This window comes from Myotis nattereri, assembly GCF_964212035.1.
Source record: "Myotis nattereri genome assembly, chromosome: 16".
Lineage (NCBI taxonomy): Eukaryota > Metazoa > Chordata > Mammalia > Chiroptera > Vespertilionidae > Myotis > Myotis nattereri.
The window spans coordinates 5,210,522-5,229,867 of record NC_138091.1 but is presented as its reverse complement, the minus strand read 5'-3'; the positions used below and the strand labels follow the sequence as shown (position 1 = coordinate 5,229,867).

At 44.3% G+C, this 19,346-nt stretch overlaps 1 protein-coding gene across 1 annotated transcript in view; it reads left to right on the top strand.

The window, feature by feature from the left end:
- Positions 1-19,346, top strand: part of NCOR1 (nuclear receptor corepressor 1) — a 236,298-nt gene that overhangs the window by 172,468 nt on the left and 44,484 nt on the right. The window contains exons 23-24 of the mRNA XM_081110795.1: positions 6,406-6,601; positions 18,077-18,237. Coding sequence (XP_080966921.1) covers positions 6,406-6,601; positions 18,077-18,237 — 357 coding nt within the window. The remainder of the gene's footprint in view (positions 1-6,405; positions 6,602-18,076; positions 18,238-19,346) is intronic.

The following is a 19,346-nucleotide window of genomic DNA, read 5'->3' as shown; positions in this document are numbered from 1 at the left end:
AGTTCAGAATAAAAATTAAGCAAAACTGTAATTCCTAAGAACCCACGAAGCTGCCTCCGTTTCTGTGGAGTTTTTATTGTAGCAGTGGCTTGTTTTCAATTTGCCATCAAACTCCTAGTGCCCTGTTCCACTTGGAATCCAGGGATCCACCTCCTGTGTGCAGATCTGGGCCTTGTAAAGTGATACTCCATGTCCTCTTTTTGCCAGATGATTTAGGACTTGATGGTATTGAGCAACAGTCTTTGTAAGTATTGCTAGCTATTAGTAAGTCGTCTACATATTGTTGAAGAACTCCCAATTTCAATTGAATATCCCTTAAATACCATGCTAATATTTCCCCAGTATGGTCAGGGAATCCTTAAATCCTTACAGCAACACAGCCCAACATTATTGGAGCATGGCTTTAATTTGTGGGTCCTGCCATTCAAAGGCAAATAATAGTTGAGCCTGTTCATCTATTGAGATGCAGAAAAAACATTCTTCAAGTCTAGGACTGAAAACTACTTGCTGTCCCCAGGCACTGAGGTCAACAAAGTATAAGGGCTGGGCACCATAAGATGAGTGTCCTGGACAATATCATTTATGGCCCTGAGATCCTTACTTTGTACAGAGTAAGACTTTTTGACTGGAAAAATGGGAGTGTTATAGGGAGACTAGCATGGCTGAATTAATTATGATTTTTTTTTTAAATATATTTTATTGATTTTTTACAGAGAGGAAGGGAGAGGGATAGAGAGTTAGAAACATTGATGAAAGAGAACCATAGATCAGCTGCCCCCTGCACACCCTGTACTGGGGATGTGCCTGCAACCAAGGTACATGCCCTTGACCGGAATCGAACCTGGGACCTTTCAGTTCGCAGGCCGACGCTCTATCCACTGAGCCAAACCGGTCAGGGCTAATTATGATTTTAAGAATTTCTGCAGCCCTGGCTGATTTGGCTCAGTGGATAGAGCGTCGGTAAGGTGGTATTGTTTCTCCCATGGAATCCATGCTTCTTTTAGGTTAATTTTACAGGTTGGATATTAACCGCCCTACTAGGGGTTCTGTCGGCCCAAAGGCTCAGTCAACCTGCTTGTGGATCTCGGGTGGGAAGAGTCACCTTCATCTCCTTCCAGTATTACCTGGAGCTGGAGAGCATGTTCTGATGGGACTCCCATACATAATTGCTACTTCTCAGGTGAAAAGTTATTTGTGCATGCAATTTACAAAGTAAATCTCAGCCCAACAACCAAGTGGGGCAGTCTGGCATGTAGAGAAAACTATGCGTAAGCTTTTAATCCCCAAGCTGGCATTCTGGAGGTTGAAAGAACGCCTGTTTTTGTAATGTCTGGTCACTCCAGTAACCAACACCACAGCTGAATTTTTCTTGGTTAGTTTCCCGTATCTACAAGGAAGTCAATTAGCTTGTTCCCTGGGGCTCCTGTGGGGAAATAATAATAGGTCAGGAGGTGTCTAGGGGAGCCCTTGGTCCTCCAGATTCGTCATTCCTTTCTAACATTTCTTGGCAAGGGTTTCCATCCTTTTTGTTTTTCTTTTGGGGTTCCAAGGCAGTCCTTTCTCCAATGGCCTTCCTCTTTGCAATAGGCACATTGATTGGCACCTTGTGGGTCTTTCCCTTTTCCTTTCAGCTCCTGCCTCTCCTTCTGGTTTCCCGCACTGTTTCTAAGAAAACAGTGACCTGCTTCAGTGTCCTTGTTTCCCGGGCATGGTAAGCTTGAAAGGCTCTGTCCACCAGCTGGGAGGGATTCATTCCCAACACCCTGTCTAAATGTTTGAGCTTCCTTCTGATCTGAAGGCACTTTGCCCAATAAAAGTCACATTTATCATCCGGACATTTTCTGGGTCAGCATCCGAGTGCTTTTGATAGGCCTGATAGATCCTTTCTAAAAATTCAGAAGGATCTGCATTTGGTCTCTCTCTGTTAAACAGTGCATATCACATTCAGGCCCTTTTGTCCAGGCACCCTTTTCTTCAGCCTGTCCTATATGCACTTTCTATAATGTTCTAGCGAGGCTAGGTCCTTGCTGTTCAGGTCCCAGTTGAGCTCTGTCAAGGGATTCGCCCTGGCTGGGTCGGGGATCCCATTGAGATTCTCCTATGGAGGCGATGAGATTCTCCATTAGCCTTATTTATAACCAGTCACCTTTCGTCAGTTAGCAGGATGTTAAGGAGAGCCTAGCCATCTGCCCAGTGGCCTGCTTCAGTGTCCTTGTTTCCCGGGCATGGTAAGATTGAAAGGCTCTGTCCACCAGCTGGGAGGGATTCATTCCTAACACCCTGTCTAAATGTTTGAGCTTCCTTCTGATCTGCAGGCACTTTGCCCAGTAGAAGTCACATTTATTATCCAGACATTTGGGTGGTGAATGGCAAAAGTGGAGGTGATAAGATCTACCATTTTCTAAGGATCCTCTCTGTATGAGGTGTTGGAATTCTTCCAGTTCATTAAATCCAAAGTAGAAATGGAGTGTGGGCCTAAAGGAAGCCAGCAGACGGACCTTTCTGGTTTATTCTGCTTATATGGTGTTGCCTCAAAGGGAATTGTCCTGCTCCAGGTAGGGATGCTCCCTGGCCAAATTGGGTGCCCTGCGGGTCATTGAAGGGAGACCATTCCTTCATCATACGGGGTGGGGCTGCCCCCCCTCTGGCCTTGTCTCAGGGGCGTCAGCAGCGGGGGTGATGGTGGGGGAGTCCTCCTGCTGCTAACCCTGGGTCCCTCGGTGGCTGGGCGTTAGAGACTCATTTCCTCATTCTCCTTTTCTTCTTGTGTCTTTCTATTGGAGGGGGTTTTGGAGCCAGTTCCCTTCTCTGGATCATTAAGTTGTTCCCTTTCTTTGCCGAATCCGTATCCTATAAAAACATGGACACCTGGACATAAGGGATTTCATTTCGTTTCCCTAACCATTGGCAAAATAAGTCCAACTGTATGATGGAGTAGTAATTTAGGGAACCTGTTTTTCCCCTGTAGTATAAAGTATACTAGGTGTAGCGGTTAATAAGGCAGATTTCTTTCAATAGATGGAGTTATACATATGTTGATATATATGCGATTTAATATGTATACTATTTTGTTGTATTAAGAACAAGCTTCAAAACTTCATATGTTAAATTTTCTGAAGGTGTTCACATCATAGATATTTTTACGCTTAAAAATGTCGAATTTCGTGCCAAAAAAAGACCATTTGCAGGAAGTTTTAATTCATTATTTTGAAGAAAAGTGCTGCCGAAATACTTCGGGAAGCTCATGGTGAACATGCTCCATCTCAAGATACCTGTGAATGCTGCTTTAAAAGTGATGATTTCGATGTGAAAGACAAAGACAGTCCAGGTCAACCGAGAAAGTGTGAAGCCCAACAATGACAAGCATCATTGGAGGAAGATGCGTGTCAGACTCAGAAACATCTTGCACAAAGATTAAACGTTGCTCAGCAAACAATTTCCGATCATTTACAAGCAGTGGGAAACATTTTAAAGGAAGGAAAATGGGTGCCACATCAACTGAACGAAAGACAAATGGAAAACCGAGAAGTCATCAGTAAAATGTTGCTTCAACAGCACGAAAGAAAGTCTTTTTTGCATCGAATTGTGACTGGCGATGAAAAGTGGATTTATGTTGAGATTCCCAAATGCACAAAATAATGGGTTGATCCAGGTCAACCATCAACATCGACTGCAAGGCCAAATCGCTTCGGAAAGAAGACAATGCTCTGCGTTTGGTGGGATCAGGAAGGTGTGGTATATTATGAGCTTCTAAAACCAGGTGAAACTGTTAATACTGATCGCTGCCAACAACAAATAATCAATTTGAACCACGCTTTGATCGTGAAACAACCAGAATGTGCCAGAATTACATGGCAAAGTAATTTTGCTTCATGATGATGCACTATCACACACTTCAAAACCAGTAAAGACATGTGAAAAGATCTTGCCTGGGAAGTATTAACACACCCGCCGTATTCACCAGACCTTGCACCTTCAGATTACCACTTGTTCCGATCGATGGCACATATACTTTCTGAGCAGCACTTCAAAACATACGAAGAAGTGGAAAATTGGATCTCTGAACGGTTTGCCTCAAAACAAGACAAGTTCTATTGAGATGGTGTCCACAAATTACCTGAAAGATGGGGGAAATGTGTAGCTAGTGATGGACATCACTTTGAGTAAAGAAGCACTTTTGATGTTTCTCTTGAAATTATCATGTTTTCTTTGATTACAAAATCCACATTATTTTTTTTTTTAAATCCACATTATTAATCAGTACACCTAGTCCATAGGCCAAGTAGTGTTACAGTAGAAAACCAATTCCTTCTTAGTCATTAGACCATAGCTATCCAAGGACCAATCTTCTAAAATTCGGGCCGGTGGGCTCCCTTCAGGAGTCGAAACAGAACACCCCAGTGACACAAAAGTACAAACCCAAAACCATAACCATAGCAAGACCCCAGACAAAGTGGGAATATATAAACAAAAATTGGACCCATAATTCCATTATTCCAAATGAGTTCTCACAAGCACCTCTTAATGTCTTATCTCCTGCCAGCCGGTTCCACAGCAGTGCTAGCAGGACCCAAGTGGCATGAAGCCCAAGTGACAGGGGTAGCCTGCCAACCGGTACCACAAGTGATCCTAACAGAACCCAAGTGGCACAAAGCCTGAGCAGCATGAAGCCTGAGTGGCAGGGATAGAGGATCCCTGCTGTGCAGTCCTGGGGTTCTTCTCCCCAAAAACCCGTTTCCTTTCACCAGCCAAGCATTTCAGGTGGCTGACACCTAGAGAAGGAGTGCAGGCAAATTCCCCAGGACAAGCTCTTGGCAGCTGCCGGCAAGTCCCCACAGTTCCACTGTCCCTGGGCCAGCCTGCCATAGGCTGCTGGGACCCCACCCGAGTCCTCCAGGACTTGCTGAGCTCCATGCTATCCCAGCGGAGTCCTCAAAAACTAACTTAACAAAAACGGAGGTTTGGCTGCCTATTGCAATGAAAGCCAAACTTGTGAGGCAGGTGCTAGAGCAAAAGAAAGAGGTTTTACCCGGCAGGGTTGCTCAGTTGGTTGAGTGGAGTCCTATCTATATATATAAAAACCTAAGCGACCGTCGCAACCGAAATAACTGAATGGATGACCGAACAGGCTGTGTGGGGTGACCAGGCCAGAAGGGGGGTTAGTGAGGGATGACCAAATGACTGAGCAGCAGACTGTGTGGGGCGAACAGGCCAGCAGGGGTTTAGTGAGGGACGACCAAGCGACTGAACAGAGGGCTGCATGGGGTGACCAGGCTGGGAGGGGGGTGAGGGGCGACCAAACAGCAGGCTGCGTGGGGCGACCACGCTGACAGGGGGGCAGTTGGGGGCGACCAGGCTGGCGGGGGGGGGGGGCAGTGAGGGGTGACCAGGCCGAAGAGGGGGCAGTTGGGGGCGACCAGGCTGGTGGGGGTGGGTGGGCAGTTGTGTGTGACCAGGCTGGCAGGGGGCAGGGGCGAGAATTGGATCGGGCCTAAACCGGCATTTGGACAACCCCCGAGGGGTCCCGGATTAGAGAGAGTGCAGGCTGGGCCGAGCCCCCCCACCCCCCCACCCCCCCTCTAGTATATCATAAAGATTGTGGGTTTGATTCCTGGTTAGGGCACATAGCTAGGTTTTGGGTTTAATCCCCAGTTGGGGCATGGCACATACAGGAGGCAGCTGATGGATATTTCTCAAATCAATGTTTCCCTCTCTCTCCCTTCCTCTCTCAAAATCAATAAAAACATATCCTCAGGTGAGGATTTTAAAAAAAAAAAAAAAGGAAAGAAGTTTTATTTAGGTGCCATACAACCTGGAAGAACAGTGGACTCCCTGTCTCTAAGATCATCTCTCTTTCTTCCTGCTCAAGCCTGCTGTTCTTATAGGAATAGGGAGGGAAGGGCTTTTTTTTCTCTCTCCATTCATCTTCCTAGCTTTTGGCACATTGGGGCCTTTCCATTCATATATCTATCTATATGGCCTGCTGGGGCCCTGCCTGTTCATCTTTCTAGTGTTTGGCCCCTCAGTGTAAGAACTTCCTCCTGTTGCCATCTTGGCCAACTGGGGAGACTCCCCTGTACTCCAACTGACTGTGGTAAAAAGAGGACATTGAGAGGAGGGGTAAGGACGCAGGGCAGAGCTACCAAGGATTTGACCATCATAAGTTAGAAGCAGACAGGGTGTTTTAATTTCTAATTTGATTTATCTTATTACAGTTTTTTTTATGAATTGTGTTCATTTCTGAAAGTAACTGTTTAGCATTTCAATCATTATACTTGAAGATTATTTCAATTAAAAAATGGTAAAATCACTTTGACCAGTAACATCACAGATATAAGCATTAGTTGCAACAGATGGTAATTATTATGTTGGTCATGGCATATTTAATTTTTTTTCTTCCTGTAGGTGTCATGCACCCCATGTAATATGCCAATTGGAACCCAAGTAAGTGGCTATGCCCTCTACCAGCGACACATTAAAGCGATGCATGAGTCAGCACTCCTGGAAGAGCAGCGACAGAGGCAGGAACAGATTGATTTGGAATGTAGAAGTTCCACAAGTCCCTGTGGCACCTCCAAGAGTCCAAAAAGAGAGTGGGAAGGTAGGTAGAGCTTTCATCACAAAACTTGCCTGAAAGGAAACAAAGCCATACACAAAGGTAGTGGCCTTTGTGCTTTGTAATTTACTAGCGTTTTAATTGATACATTATACTTTTTCTGAGCAGATGAATTGACTTTAGTGAAATTATTAAGTAATGTTAGTATTATTGAATTTTCTGATATTTATATGTATAAAAGCCATGCTTTATGCTCTTCGTCTGAGTTTTCAAAGAATGAATTGTTATCTTGTCCTCCAAACCAATCACAGTTGACAGGGTAATACTCTAATTCTCTGAAACTTTGTGTAGTGTATAGAACCGGTCAGACCCTGACTTAACCCTCACCCCAGCATTACCAGTTGTGTGGCCATGGCCAAATCCCTTAACCTTTTTCAGCTTTAGTTCTTCTTTGTGAAGTACAAATTTTCTATCTACCTTGATGGGATTATAACCTGTAAGAAAGAAAGAACATTAATCCCAACCCACATGGCTCAGTGGTTGAGCATCAACCTATGAACCTGGAGGTCATGGTTCGATTCCCGGTCAGTGCACATACCTGGGTTGTGTGCTCGATTCCCACTGTGCGGTGTGCAGGAGGCAGCCCATCAATGATTCTCTCTCATCACTGATGTTTTTCTCTCTCTCCCTCTTCCTTCTTCTCTGAAATCAATAAAAATATATTTTTAAAAAATGAATGAATATTCAGTATGGTTTTATAACACATGCTCAGCCGTATTTTATATATAACATGTAATGTAATGTAATATAATATTGCATAGTAATTAATATATTATGTATATATATAAAAGGCTAATATGCTAAGTGTCCAACTGCCCGACCGGTCGCTATGACACGCACTGACCACCAGGGGGCAGACACTAAACACAGGAACTGCCGTGATGCACACTGGCCATTTACAGAAAAACAGCGCCGCAGACCTGGCATCCGCAAAGCAACACTTGACTTCCCCCATGTGGGACACAGGCCCCACCACCACCCTGAAGCGACAGCCCACCAAATTGCAACCGTTGCTGCTGAGACCCCATCCTGGGCCCAGAAACAGTGGCTGTGGGCACTGGGTAATGACGTCACATATCAATGCCTGTCTTCCTCTCCCTAGTGACTAGCCTCCTTGGAGTTTCTTTAGCCCAGGAACACGACTTGCTTTGTAGCCAGGTGGAAACATTTTACACTTTAACCAAATGTCTGTGAAGCATTTTCCCATGCCTCATCTCATTTGATCCTCACAGAAGTCTTGGAGTATGTAGATAGGAGACTCAGTGGAATCCTATTTTCTTTTCATTAGCCAGAAAACGGAGATTTAGAAAGCTTAGAAACTTGACCCGACTGAAAAGAAGTAAGAAATGGTAGACCTTGAAAATGACTTCAGGTTTTCTCACTGTGCAGAATATAGTCAAACACTGCTGCAGTTAAATATTTTACCCTTTGTTCTTTCTGCGTGATCTACAATAATAATCTGTTTCGTGTTGATATTTACTGCTGTGTTGCTGACAATTACCTGAAAGAGAAGTTGGGGTGCTTCATTGGGCTGGAAAAAGTTTAGCTACTTCAGAAAGCAGGTCTAATTAAGTAAGTATATTCTACATCTATAAAAGGCTAAGTTGACTTGTGCATGCACAATACATATAAAGCTCTCGCTGGTGCCAATTGCACACGTGTGTTTCCATCTGTCATTGTTGATCGTGAATTTGGTTGACACTTCTATTATAAAGAAAGGGCGAATAGCAATATTAAAATATTTCTTCTAATTAATTTCCTTTCAATGTGCACGAATTCGTGCACCAGGCCACTAGTTACGTAATAATAGTATAAATAAATACCATGAAGTTACCATTATCATTGTTACATCACTTACTTCAAGTGACAGATTTGAGATGTGAAGCTTTTTTAGTTGGTACATGATACACTTGTTTCTTCTAAAAGAAGAAAGGCAGTGATTTCTAAAATTTAGTAAGTTCTGGTATGGTTGGTTATTAGATGGCACATGTGTTCTGGTAATAATTTATGGCCTGTGTGCTACGATAGTAAAGTCTTCTGTGATTATGGCTTAGTTTTTTTACAGTGATTCAGAAGACTCTTTGCAAGTACCTTTTATAGGTAAGAGCTATTAGCTGTAGAATGCCATGCATTTCAAGGGCTGTTTAATGTAAAACAGGAAGTGTGATACTTAACTGATCCTGCTGACTCCCACCCCAGTCACACTAATAATGAGTTATTAGTTATATGACATGTTGAACTGCTTATATTAACCCTTTGAGTGCCAACCAATATCCTAGGAACAATGCTAAAATTGCCAAGGCATTTTTGCTGATTTTCCTTAGGTGCCATCTGTCAATAAAGAGTGAACTACTAGCATCTAATAGTGACACTGCAGGAGGAGCGCAATAGTGCTCCCAGCAATTTTGGCGAAAGACAGGAGGAGCATGATCACGCTCCCCAGCACTCTAGGGGTTAGTTTTAAATAGGAGATTGTTAGTGTTTAAATGTAAACCTTATGCAAGTAAAAATGTGAGCCAGAGTATTATACCCACCAAGGCTGGGTATGTAAAGATGCTACACAAATATTTCTTGAATGAAGGTAAAAACATTGATAACTTGGGCTTTTGCTATATTGTATCTAGAAAATTCTTAAACTCTAATTCAGTAATTGACATAATGTGTCAATAATTACTCAGTAATTATATTGAAGGAATTAATTAAATGAACCACAAAGTATAAATGGATTGAGAAGAGCCTAAGAGCATTTCAATTATGAGAAAATCTGTCATGATAATGATAAATTATCCTATCTAATAAAGAGGGAATATGCTAATTGACCCTCACTCCATAGCAAAGATGGTACCCACAGCCAATAGGGAGGGAATATGCTAATTGACTGCCCCACCCTCAAAGATGGCAGTGCCCACAGCCAATAAGGAGACAGTATGCTAATTGACCACCATGCCCTCAACGATGGCGGCGCCCTCAGCCACAAGATGGCAGTCCCTAGTCTCCTCAGCTCCACTGGGGTGGCAGGCGTGCAGCAAGGCCGGGCCCACCGCTGCTCCGCACGCCTGCCTCTGGAGTCCCCTGTCCCCTCAGCCCCCTAGCCACCCAGGGCCGGTCCAAGGCCAGGCAAGCCTCAGATGGCGGCTGCCCAGCTGCCCAGGGCTTCCCGAGGCTGAGGTATCCAGGGCTGGCTGAGGCTTGCACTGCTGGCAGTGGCAGCAGCAAAGGTGTGATGGGGATGTTGCCTTCCCCTAGTCGCTGGGTTGCCTCCCGCCCCTGAGGGCTCCCGGACTGTGAGAGGGGGCAGGCCGGGCTGAGGAATGCCCCCCCTCCAGTGCATAAATTTTCATGCGCTGGGCCTGTAGTATAGAAGAATGTAAAAGTTTGTTGATCTACTTCTTCCATAAATGATTTAGAATAAATTTTGTGAGAAAGAATTAAAACCTAGAAAATAATGACATTCAAATGGTATTTGCTGAATTCATGCTAAAGTTTAACATTATTCAGTTAATGATATCTGAATCATTCTAATATATATATGTAATTTAGGACCTCAGTATTTTTTCTTGATCTACTTTACAAAATAGGTTATATTAAAAGCTGAAAGACTGAACCAGCTTATAGAGCCCCAAATTCTGAGATTCCAAACTGTGAACTGCATTTCTCTGTGGTCAGTATACCTTTTAATCCATGGGATTTAGACTCGAATGATATCCTAATTTTTAATCAGAATGCAGTGGTCTTATATTCTTGATTAATATGACACCAAGATGTTTATTAATATGACACAAATTTTATCCCAAGGTTAAGTTTTGTTTTTACTAATCTACCTGATGTGTTCATTCAGTAATTTATTTAACAAGTGCCTGAAGTCTCTCCTGCATTTATAGCTATCCTTCAGTTCAGTGTAAAGGATAATCTTCCAAATAACATTTATATATTTACAATTAAATTGCATGTTTCTGGAATGTGTGACACAAATGTTTTTAATGCAGCATCATAAAGTAGTTTATAGAATGTTAAATACAGTGAGAATGTGATGTATGTATAAACCATCACTGGTTATATAAAACAGGCTGGTACAGTCCACCTGAATTAGGACCATGGTTTTGCTTTTCCTTTCATGGTCTAATATAGTAAGTAACAGGCAGCCCCTGTTGTCCAGCTCTTTACATTCATTTTCTTTTAATGTCAGTGGTACAAATAATTATTTTAGATGTGCCCTTTTTAAATGGCACAAAAGCCTTTCCATCTATAGAAAGCTTGAAAAAAATATTTAGGGAACAATTGCTTTAGTTTTCCAGTAACATTTACACAAGTTGATCCTTGCTTTAGTTTGAAACCTTTTTCATACAGTGAAGGAACTCAAATTTACATATGTAGAGTCAGAGTTAGAATTGAACTTCTAATGCTGGTTAACAAAATCTAATTGAAATAAGAGTTAATACTCTTATGCAGCCGAATATAGTTTGTTTTTGTTATTTATTTTTCGGCTCCGAATACATAATTATTTATTTTATTTTATTATTTTTTTAAATATATTTTATTGATTTTTTACAGAGAGGAAGGGAGAGGGATAGAGAGTTAGAAACATCGATCTGCTGCCTCCTGCACACTCCCCACTGGGGATGTGCCCACAACCAAGGTACATGCCCTTGACCGGAATCGAACCTGGGACCCTTGAGTCCGCAGGCCGACACTCTATCCACTGAGCCAAACCAGTCAGGGCAGAATACATAATGATTTAAATAGCTGTATTTAAAACCATATAAATTTTGATTTTTGTCTTTTTCTTTAAGAACTACTGCAATAGAGTGGATTTTTCCATCTATATATATATAAAAGCCTAAGCAACCATTATGACTGGATGACCAGCCGGTAGCTATTACATGCACTGACCACCAGGGGCAGACGCTCAATGCAGGAGCTGCCCCCTGGTGGTCAGTGCACTCCCATAGCCAACCTCCCATGGCCGGCCAAGCTCCTGCAGTTCATCCCCCCGACCGGCCGGCCCCAATCAGGACTGGGTGAGATGGACCCGATCACTGGCCAGGCCAGGGTACCCCACCCGTGCACAAATTAGTACACCGGGCCTCTAGTCTACTCTAATAAAAGAGAAAAATGGTAATTGGCGTACGACGATACCCTTTTCATTGGCTAATCAGGGCTATATGCAAATTAACTGCCAACTAAGATTGGCAGTTAACTGTCAACAAGATGGCGGTTAATTTGCATATGTAGGCACAATGCAGGGAGGCGAAAGGGAAAGCAGGAAGAAGCCCCCTGCCACTGACAGTGATCGGAAACCCAGGGGGGAGCTAAGAGCTGGGGGGCAGCCATGATGGGAGAATCAGGTGCCTTTGCCGCCCTGGCCAGTGATAGCAGGAAGTAGGGGTGGAGCCAGCGATGGGAGCTGGGCACGGTCGAAGCTGGCAGTCCCAGGAGCTAGGGGTCCCTTGCCTGGGCCTAAAGCGGAGCCCACGATTGCGGGGCCGCTGCAGCTGCGGGTCCCCGCTGCCCGAGCCGGATGCCTCAGCCAGAGGCATTAGACCTGGGCAGGGGCGGAGCCTGCAACCACAGGAAGCTGGGGGTCCCCTGCCCAGGCCTGACACCTCTGCCGGAGGCCTCAGGCCTGGTCAAGGGGCTGATCCGGTGATTGGTGATTGGAGGGTGATGAGGGTCAACTCCTCTGGCCGAGGCATCAGGCCTGGGTGGGGGGCGGAGCTGGGGATTGGTGGGATATGATGGTCCCCTTGCCCAGGCCTGAAGCCTGGGTCAGAGGCGTCAGGCTTGGGCGGGGGGTGGAGCAAGCGATCAGAGGGAGATGGGAGTCCCCTGCCCAGGCATGATTCCTGGGCCAGAGGCCTCAGGCCTGGGCGGGGGTCAGAGCCAGTGATCAGGGGGAGATGGGGGTCCCCTGTCCAGGCCTGACACCTCTGGCGGAGGCATCAGGCCTGGGCAAGGGGCCAATCAGGCGATCGGAGGGTGATGGGGGTCTACGCCTCTGGCCGAGGCATCAGGCCTGGGCAAGGGGCCGATCCTGCAATTGGAGGATGATGGGGGTCAACGCCTGAGGGCTCCCAGTATGTGAGAGGGGGCAGGCTGGGCTGAGGGACACTCCCCCCCCCACCCACACACACACCCAGTGCACGAATTTTGTGCACCGGGCCCCTAGTCCTATATAATAAAGAGCTAATGTGCTAATTAGACTGAACAGCAGAACGACCGTTGGGATGACCCTCTGGATGACGCCAGGACTGCGAGGCCCAGAAGAGGCTGCGAGGGCCGGCTGGGGCAGTGAGGGGCTGCGAGGACTGAGCCCCTTGTACAAATTTCGTGCATCAGGCCTCTAGTATAATTATAAACATAATGGAAATGGCAAAATAGACACAAGATTTATCATACACTATCATGTTAAATTCTCCAGAAAGGAAGAAGTGATTTTTTTTGGAAGTTGGTTTATTTCTTAACTTTTCACAGTGTTAGAATACTTACTAATCTGATTATTTACTAGAGGCCCGGTGCATGACGATTCGTGCACTGGGGGGGGGGGGGGGGGGGGGGGTCGCTCAGCCCGGCCTGTGCCCTCTCACAGTCCAGGAGTCCTCAGGGGATGTCCTACTGACAGCCCCATCACCCACCGCTGCCACCCAGCCTCCCTCTGTGGGAGGTGACTGGACGGGCGATCAGGGAACGGCGCCACCCCCATCACCCTGCCTTTGCTGCCGCACGGCCTCCCTCTGCGGGAGGCGAGGACAGGGCATTGGGACAGCGCCACCCCCATCACCACACTGTTGCCACCTAGCCTCCCTCTGTGGGAGGCAACCTGACAGGCTGATCAGGGGACAGTGCTGCGCGCCCTCCCCCCCCCCCCCATTGTTCCTCCGCCGCTGCTGGTCACCGCCCCCTCCCCCCTATCGCCATTCTCTCCCTCTGTTCACCGGCCCCGCCCCCCGCTGACTGGTTGTTCCTCTTTTCCATCAATTTGCATATTACGCTTTTATTATATAGGATGTCAAAGAAGGGAGAGTACAGCTATCCTAATGGATGCCCCAGAGGCATCTGAAAGTCAACATGGAGTGCTTCAGAGAGGCACCAGTGCACTGTGCTCTAGAGGTTAGAGCAGCACTTAGATTGCTTTTGAAAAGTTTCTGGTCCTGTGACCTTCCTTGGACAGTTAGATGTGATTCTTTGAGCCTCAGTTTCTTCATCTGTAAAATGGTGTTAATAATATCACTGGTCATAAGGTCTAATGATGTAATTCATGTGACGCATGGTGCTCTGCACATAGTACATACTGAATATTAGCTAATGTTACTATAATTATTTCTGGTTTTTAAAAATGTCTTTGTAAACCAAAGAACTTTTTATGCCTTTTGCTAATGAGTCTCTATTTGAAACTAATTATAAACCTTCCATTAACAGTAAAATGCCAGAGACCTTCCTATTGGAAGGGAACTACCAGGATGCCCACCATTACTTAGTATAGTGTAGTAAGGACAAAAGGATCAAAGACGAGCTTTAGCTATTTGAAGGGAGAAGACAAATTATTATTCATAGGATAAGACTACCAACTAAAGCCCTAGCTGGTTTGGCTCAGTGGATAGAGTGTTAGTGTGTGGACTGAAGGGTCCCAGGTTCAGTTCTGGTCAGGGCACATGCCTGGGTTGTGGGTTCAATCCCCTGTAGGGAACATGCAGGAGGCAGCCGATCAATGATTCTCATCATTGATGTTTCTATCTATTTCTCCCTCTCCCTTTCTGAAATCAATAAAAATATATATTTTTTAAAAACAATCTTAGAATGTTTAAAAAATAAAGAATCAACTGAAAAGTTATTAGAGCTAAAGGGAACATTCAAGTTTCTAAGAAAAAATAAATATGCAGAAATCCTCATCCTTCTTTCCTGTATGTTGGCAGTAATCAGTTATCTATACTAATAAAAGGGTAACATGCTAATTAGACCGGATCAGCCAGACGTCTTCCGGACGACGTCCTGGATAAAGCCTGGGCCTGGTCCAGGAGAACCTGCCCTGGAGGCAGGGAAGCCACCCGTGGTCCTGGTGCCTGTCCAGATGAAGCCAGCTTGGATCCCGGGTGCCTGCAGCAGACCGGAGGAGGGAAGCCTGGGTCCCAGGTGCGAGGGCCGAAGCAGAGGTGATTAGGGGTGATCAGGCAGGCAGGCAAGCAGTTAGGGGCATCAGGCAGGCAGGCAGAGTGGTTAGGGGTGATCAGGCAGGCAGGCCGAGGCAGTTAGGGGCAATCAGGCAGGTAGGCGAGTGGTTAGTGGTGATCAGGCAGGCAAAGAGAGTGGTTAGGGGCATTCAGGCTGGCAGGCGAGCGGTTAGGAGCCAGCGGTCCTGGATTGCGAGAGGTTCAGCTGCCAGTTTAGGCCCAATCCCTGCATACAATACGGTAGGCGGACATTCCCTGAGGGGTCCCAGATTGCAAGAAGGTGCAGGCTGGGCTGAGGGGCCCCCTTCCCCGTACATGAATTTTGTGCACTGGGCCTCTACTATCTATATAAACTCACATATGAACAAGATGGTTTTCCTAGCAACAAAATATAAAATCTCTATAAGTAATTTTTATCAAAGGATATTTAAGAACTATATGAAAATATATAGGTTTCTTAATTTGAAAACTCATTGTAAAATGTCAAGTCTTCTATAGTCATAAATTTAATGCAAGTCCAGTGAAAATTCCAGTGATACTCTGGGGAGGAACTACTCAGAATGACTTTAAATTTAGGCTTATCTGGAAAAATAAATGATTAAGACTAGGTAAGCAAAAGAATAATGAATGAAAAGGAATTTATTCTGGCAGTCATTAAAATGCCACAATCTAACTGATTTGGGTTATGAATGATTTCACTTTCTTCTTTGTGCTTTTCTGATTTTCCAAAATTACAATGTGTTGATTTCATCTTAATAAAATTTGTATATAATATATACATATATATTTTATGTCTTAATATAACTCATATCTGATATGAACTTTATTTTTTTAACCGGTATTACCTTTTTTAAAATTTAAATTTATTGATTTTAGAGAGGAAGGGGTAAGAGAGAGAGCAAGAAACATCGATTTGCTGTTCCACTTAATTTATGCATTCATTGGTTGATATATGTGCACTGACTGGAAATTGAACCCACAACCTTAGTGTATCAGGGTGATGCTGTGACCAACTGAACTACCCGGCCAGGGCTATCCTTAAAATGCTTAAAGTTTTTTTTATACTTTATGTGGAAATAAATTACGTAGAGTAATTTTCATTAGCATTATTGCAGTAAAATTTATAATTTTATAAGCCTGTTTCTTGGGTTAGTTTGACTGCACCTTTTGAAAAGCATCTTTCATTTCCTATAACACTTATTGCTCTGCAGATTAAGCAGTGGGCTTAAATGGGCTAATTATAAGATTTGGAATCCTCAGATATCTGACCTCTAATTCAGGCCTGACTTGAATTTACAGAATGGCTGGATAATCTGATGTTTGCCTGTTTCCCAATCAGAGTAAAGAGAAGGTTTTTTTCCTTTTACAGGGAAAAAAGTAATTGAATTTTTGAGGATTTTATTAGGTCATAGTGATGGTGTATGCACTCAGAAGATTTAGATTTATAGGATTTCTTAACCTCTCTGGAGGATTTTTATTTAGACCTTGACATTAGCATACGGTTGACATTAGCCCTGGATGGTGTGGGCTTGGTTCTTTCACATTTACTATTTCAATTTGTGGTTCTTCCCTTATTTTGATAACTTTAACTTTCATAGGAAAATCAGTTGCCTCTATGCCTTATGCTGAGGTCAGACGTGCTCTAGAGCAGGAAGCATGTGTGTACAATACTGGAGCATGGTCAGCACCACCCCATAGGTTCTCTCCGCGAGAGTTCAGTAAAGCCGCTCCACAGCCCGGTAGGAGGGCAGCTCCCTGTAAGTGTCCCACCAGGTAAACAAATATCGTTCCTCAGTACAGTGGCTACTGGCCATCTACCTACTGATGTTAGACATGGTGATTTAATCTTGTCAATGAAGTGCTGTTCCAGGGTATGTCCTTGCCTTTTCAAAATTACTTTGTTTTTCTGCATTCCATCATCTATTCCTATATAATAGGAGAGGGATATGTTAATTAGCCCAGATATGCTAATTAGTCATGACCAGATATGCTAATTGGTCATGACCAGTATGCAAATTGACCATCACTCCAACACAAGATGGCCGCCTCCATGTGGCCACAAGATGGCCTGCAGGGGAGGGCAGTTGGGGGTGACCGGGCCAGCAGGGGAGGGCACTTGGGGGCAATCTGGCCGGCAGGGGAGTAGTTCGGTGTCAATCAGGCTGGTAGGGAAGTGGTTAGGGGGTGATCAGGCTGGCAGGCAGAAGTGGTTAGGGGCAATCAGGCAGGCAGATAGGCAGGCAAGCAGTTGGGAGCCAGCAGTCTTGGATTGTGAGAGGGATCCCAGATTGGAGAGGGTGCAGGCTGGGCTCAGGGTTCCTCCGCGCCACCGCCCCCCCCCCCACCCGTGCACAAATTTCGTGCACTGGGCCTCTAATATATAGAAGGCTAAGTGACCAGCCAACCAGCTGAGCCACCAGTAGCTATGACGTGCACTGACCACCAAGGGTCAGATGCTCAATGCAGGAGCTGCGGAGCGACAGCAACTTTGCAGAGTGCCCTCTCGCAATCCAGGACCCCTCAGGGAATGTCAGACTGCCAGTTTCTGCCCTATCCCTTCAGGCCAGGTCAAGGGAACTTACCTGCCGGAGGGACCCTGCTCACTCCAGAGACACCACACCAGGTGTGGCCAGCCTGGGAGGGACCACCAGAGGTTGGCTCTAGTTAGTTATTTTCAGTCGAGATTCACTGGGCCACTGGGAAATTTATGTTGGCACATGTATACTGTGACATTGGACTGGCTTTTCTCTTAAGAGTACATGTACTTTGTAAAAAACTTGAGATCTCCATTCTCCCCCACCTATCGCAGAAATTCAAGAGTCTGAGAGAGCTAGAATCAGTAAATGTTTCTCAACTTACGAGAGGTGCATAGAGATTATATAATTAGTTGTCAATCATGTCAGTATCTTCTCCAAAGTTGTAATATCAACTATCCCTAAGAAGCACTCTTTTATCTCACCTCCATTGTGAGGTCCAAAGAGTGATAGAAAAAATTATTAAAGATTCTGTCTACATATGCTACACAGAAATAGTTTGAAATGAACATTTACTTGGAAGCTCTGCTTTGATGGGGAGTTGAATATTTCAACCTCACAAATACCATTAGTGACCTGAATGTGTATACAGGTTTAATTAAAGTGACAGGGAGGTTTAAAATAGAAATGTTCATCCTCAGCTTCATCTTGCACTTATATTCTAATTTTTGATTCAAAAATTTAGGAATGACTGTGATAGGTAAAATGTTGCAGACTGGCAAATTGACTATTTTAAATCATTTTTTTCTTCCTTTTAAAAGTCCTCCAGCCTACTCCACATCACGTGATAACTAATCTCCCTGAAGGGGTTCGGCTTCCAACAACGCGACCCACTAGGCCACCTCCTCCTCTCATCCCGTCATCCAAAACCACAGTGGCTTCAGAAAAACCATCTTTTATACTGGGAGGCTCCATCTCACAGGTAAAATGGCTTCTCTTCCCAAGTAGCTTTTCCTGGTGAATATGGCTTTGGTAAAAATTTTCCCTCCTCATACTGATCTGTCAAAATCCTAATAAATAAAAATCTGTTTATATATGACCAGAAAATGCAGCAATCACTGTACTCCATGCCATGCCCAGGAAGTTTGTGTGAGTTACAGGCCCAGATCGTGGGCTCCGGCACACTGTCTGGTTTAACTTACAAAAGGCATGTGTGCTCTGAAGCCTAGTGTAATGGAAGTGAAAATGGAGTGTTGTCAAGCAACTAGAATATCTGTTGACTAACTATTGTCAAGGCTCTACATGTTAAATCTTAGATAATGGGCAAGCCTTAGTTTATTCTGACTTTGGCCAATATATATCTTTCTTTTTTTTAACATGGTCTGATCTTAATGGCTCACTCAGTTTTTACTGTCGTGCACAGCCAGCGACAGTAAAATGTTACTTTTAAAGATTCTATTTACGTATGCTAAGGTTATAGAGCAATTTTGTCACTTCAGAATATTTTCTCTTGCCCTTTTCTGAGCAGTCTCCTTTTCCAATGCCTGAAGCAACCACTGTTCTGCTTTCTATTGTCATAGATTAGTTTTGCCTTTTCCAGAACTTCATATAAATGGAATTACACAGTGTGTACTGTGTCTGTCTTTAACTTAGCATAGTGGTTTTAGGAATTTATCCAGGTTTTTGTGTAATCAGTAGTTTCTTCCTTTTTATTGCTGACTACTCCATTGTATGAGCATACCAGTTTGTTATCCATTTCCTTGCTGATGGAAACCTGAACTGTTCTAGTTTATGGCTACTATGAATACAACAGATAGGAACATTTTTTTCTGGGCTTTTTGTAGGCATATGTTTTCATTTATTTTGTATAATTCTGACAGTGGAATTGCTGGGTATATGTAATCTAGGGGGTGTGTAATGTTTTTGTAGTTTTATTTTGCATTCTGGCAACAAATGAGGTTGAGCACTTTTCGATATACTTATAGGCTCTTTGCACATCTGATTGTGATGTGACTGTTTAAGTCTTAACAAGTTTTATTTGGTCTTTTTGTTACTAGGTTATAGAAGTTCTAGAATGGACAACAATTCTCT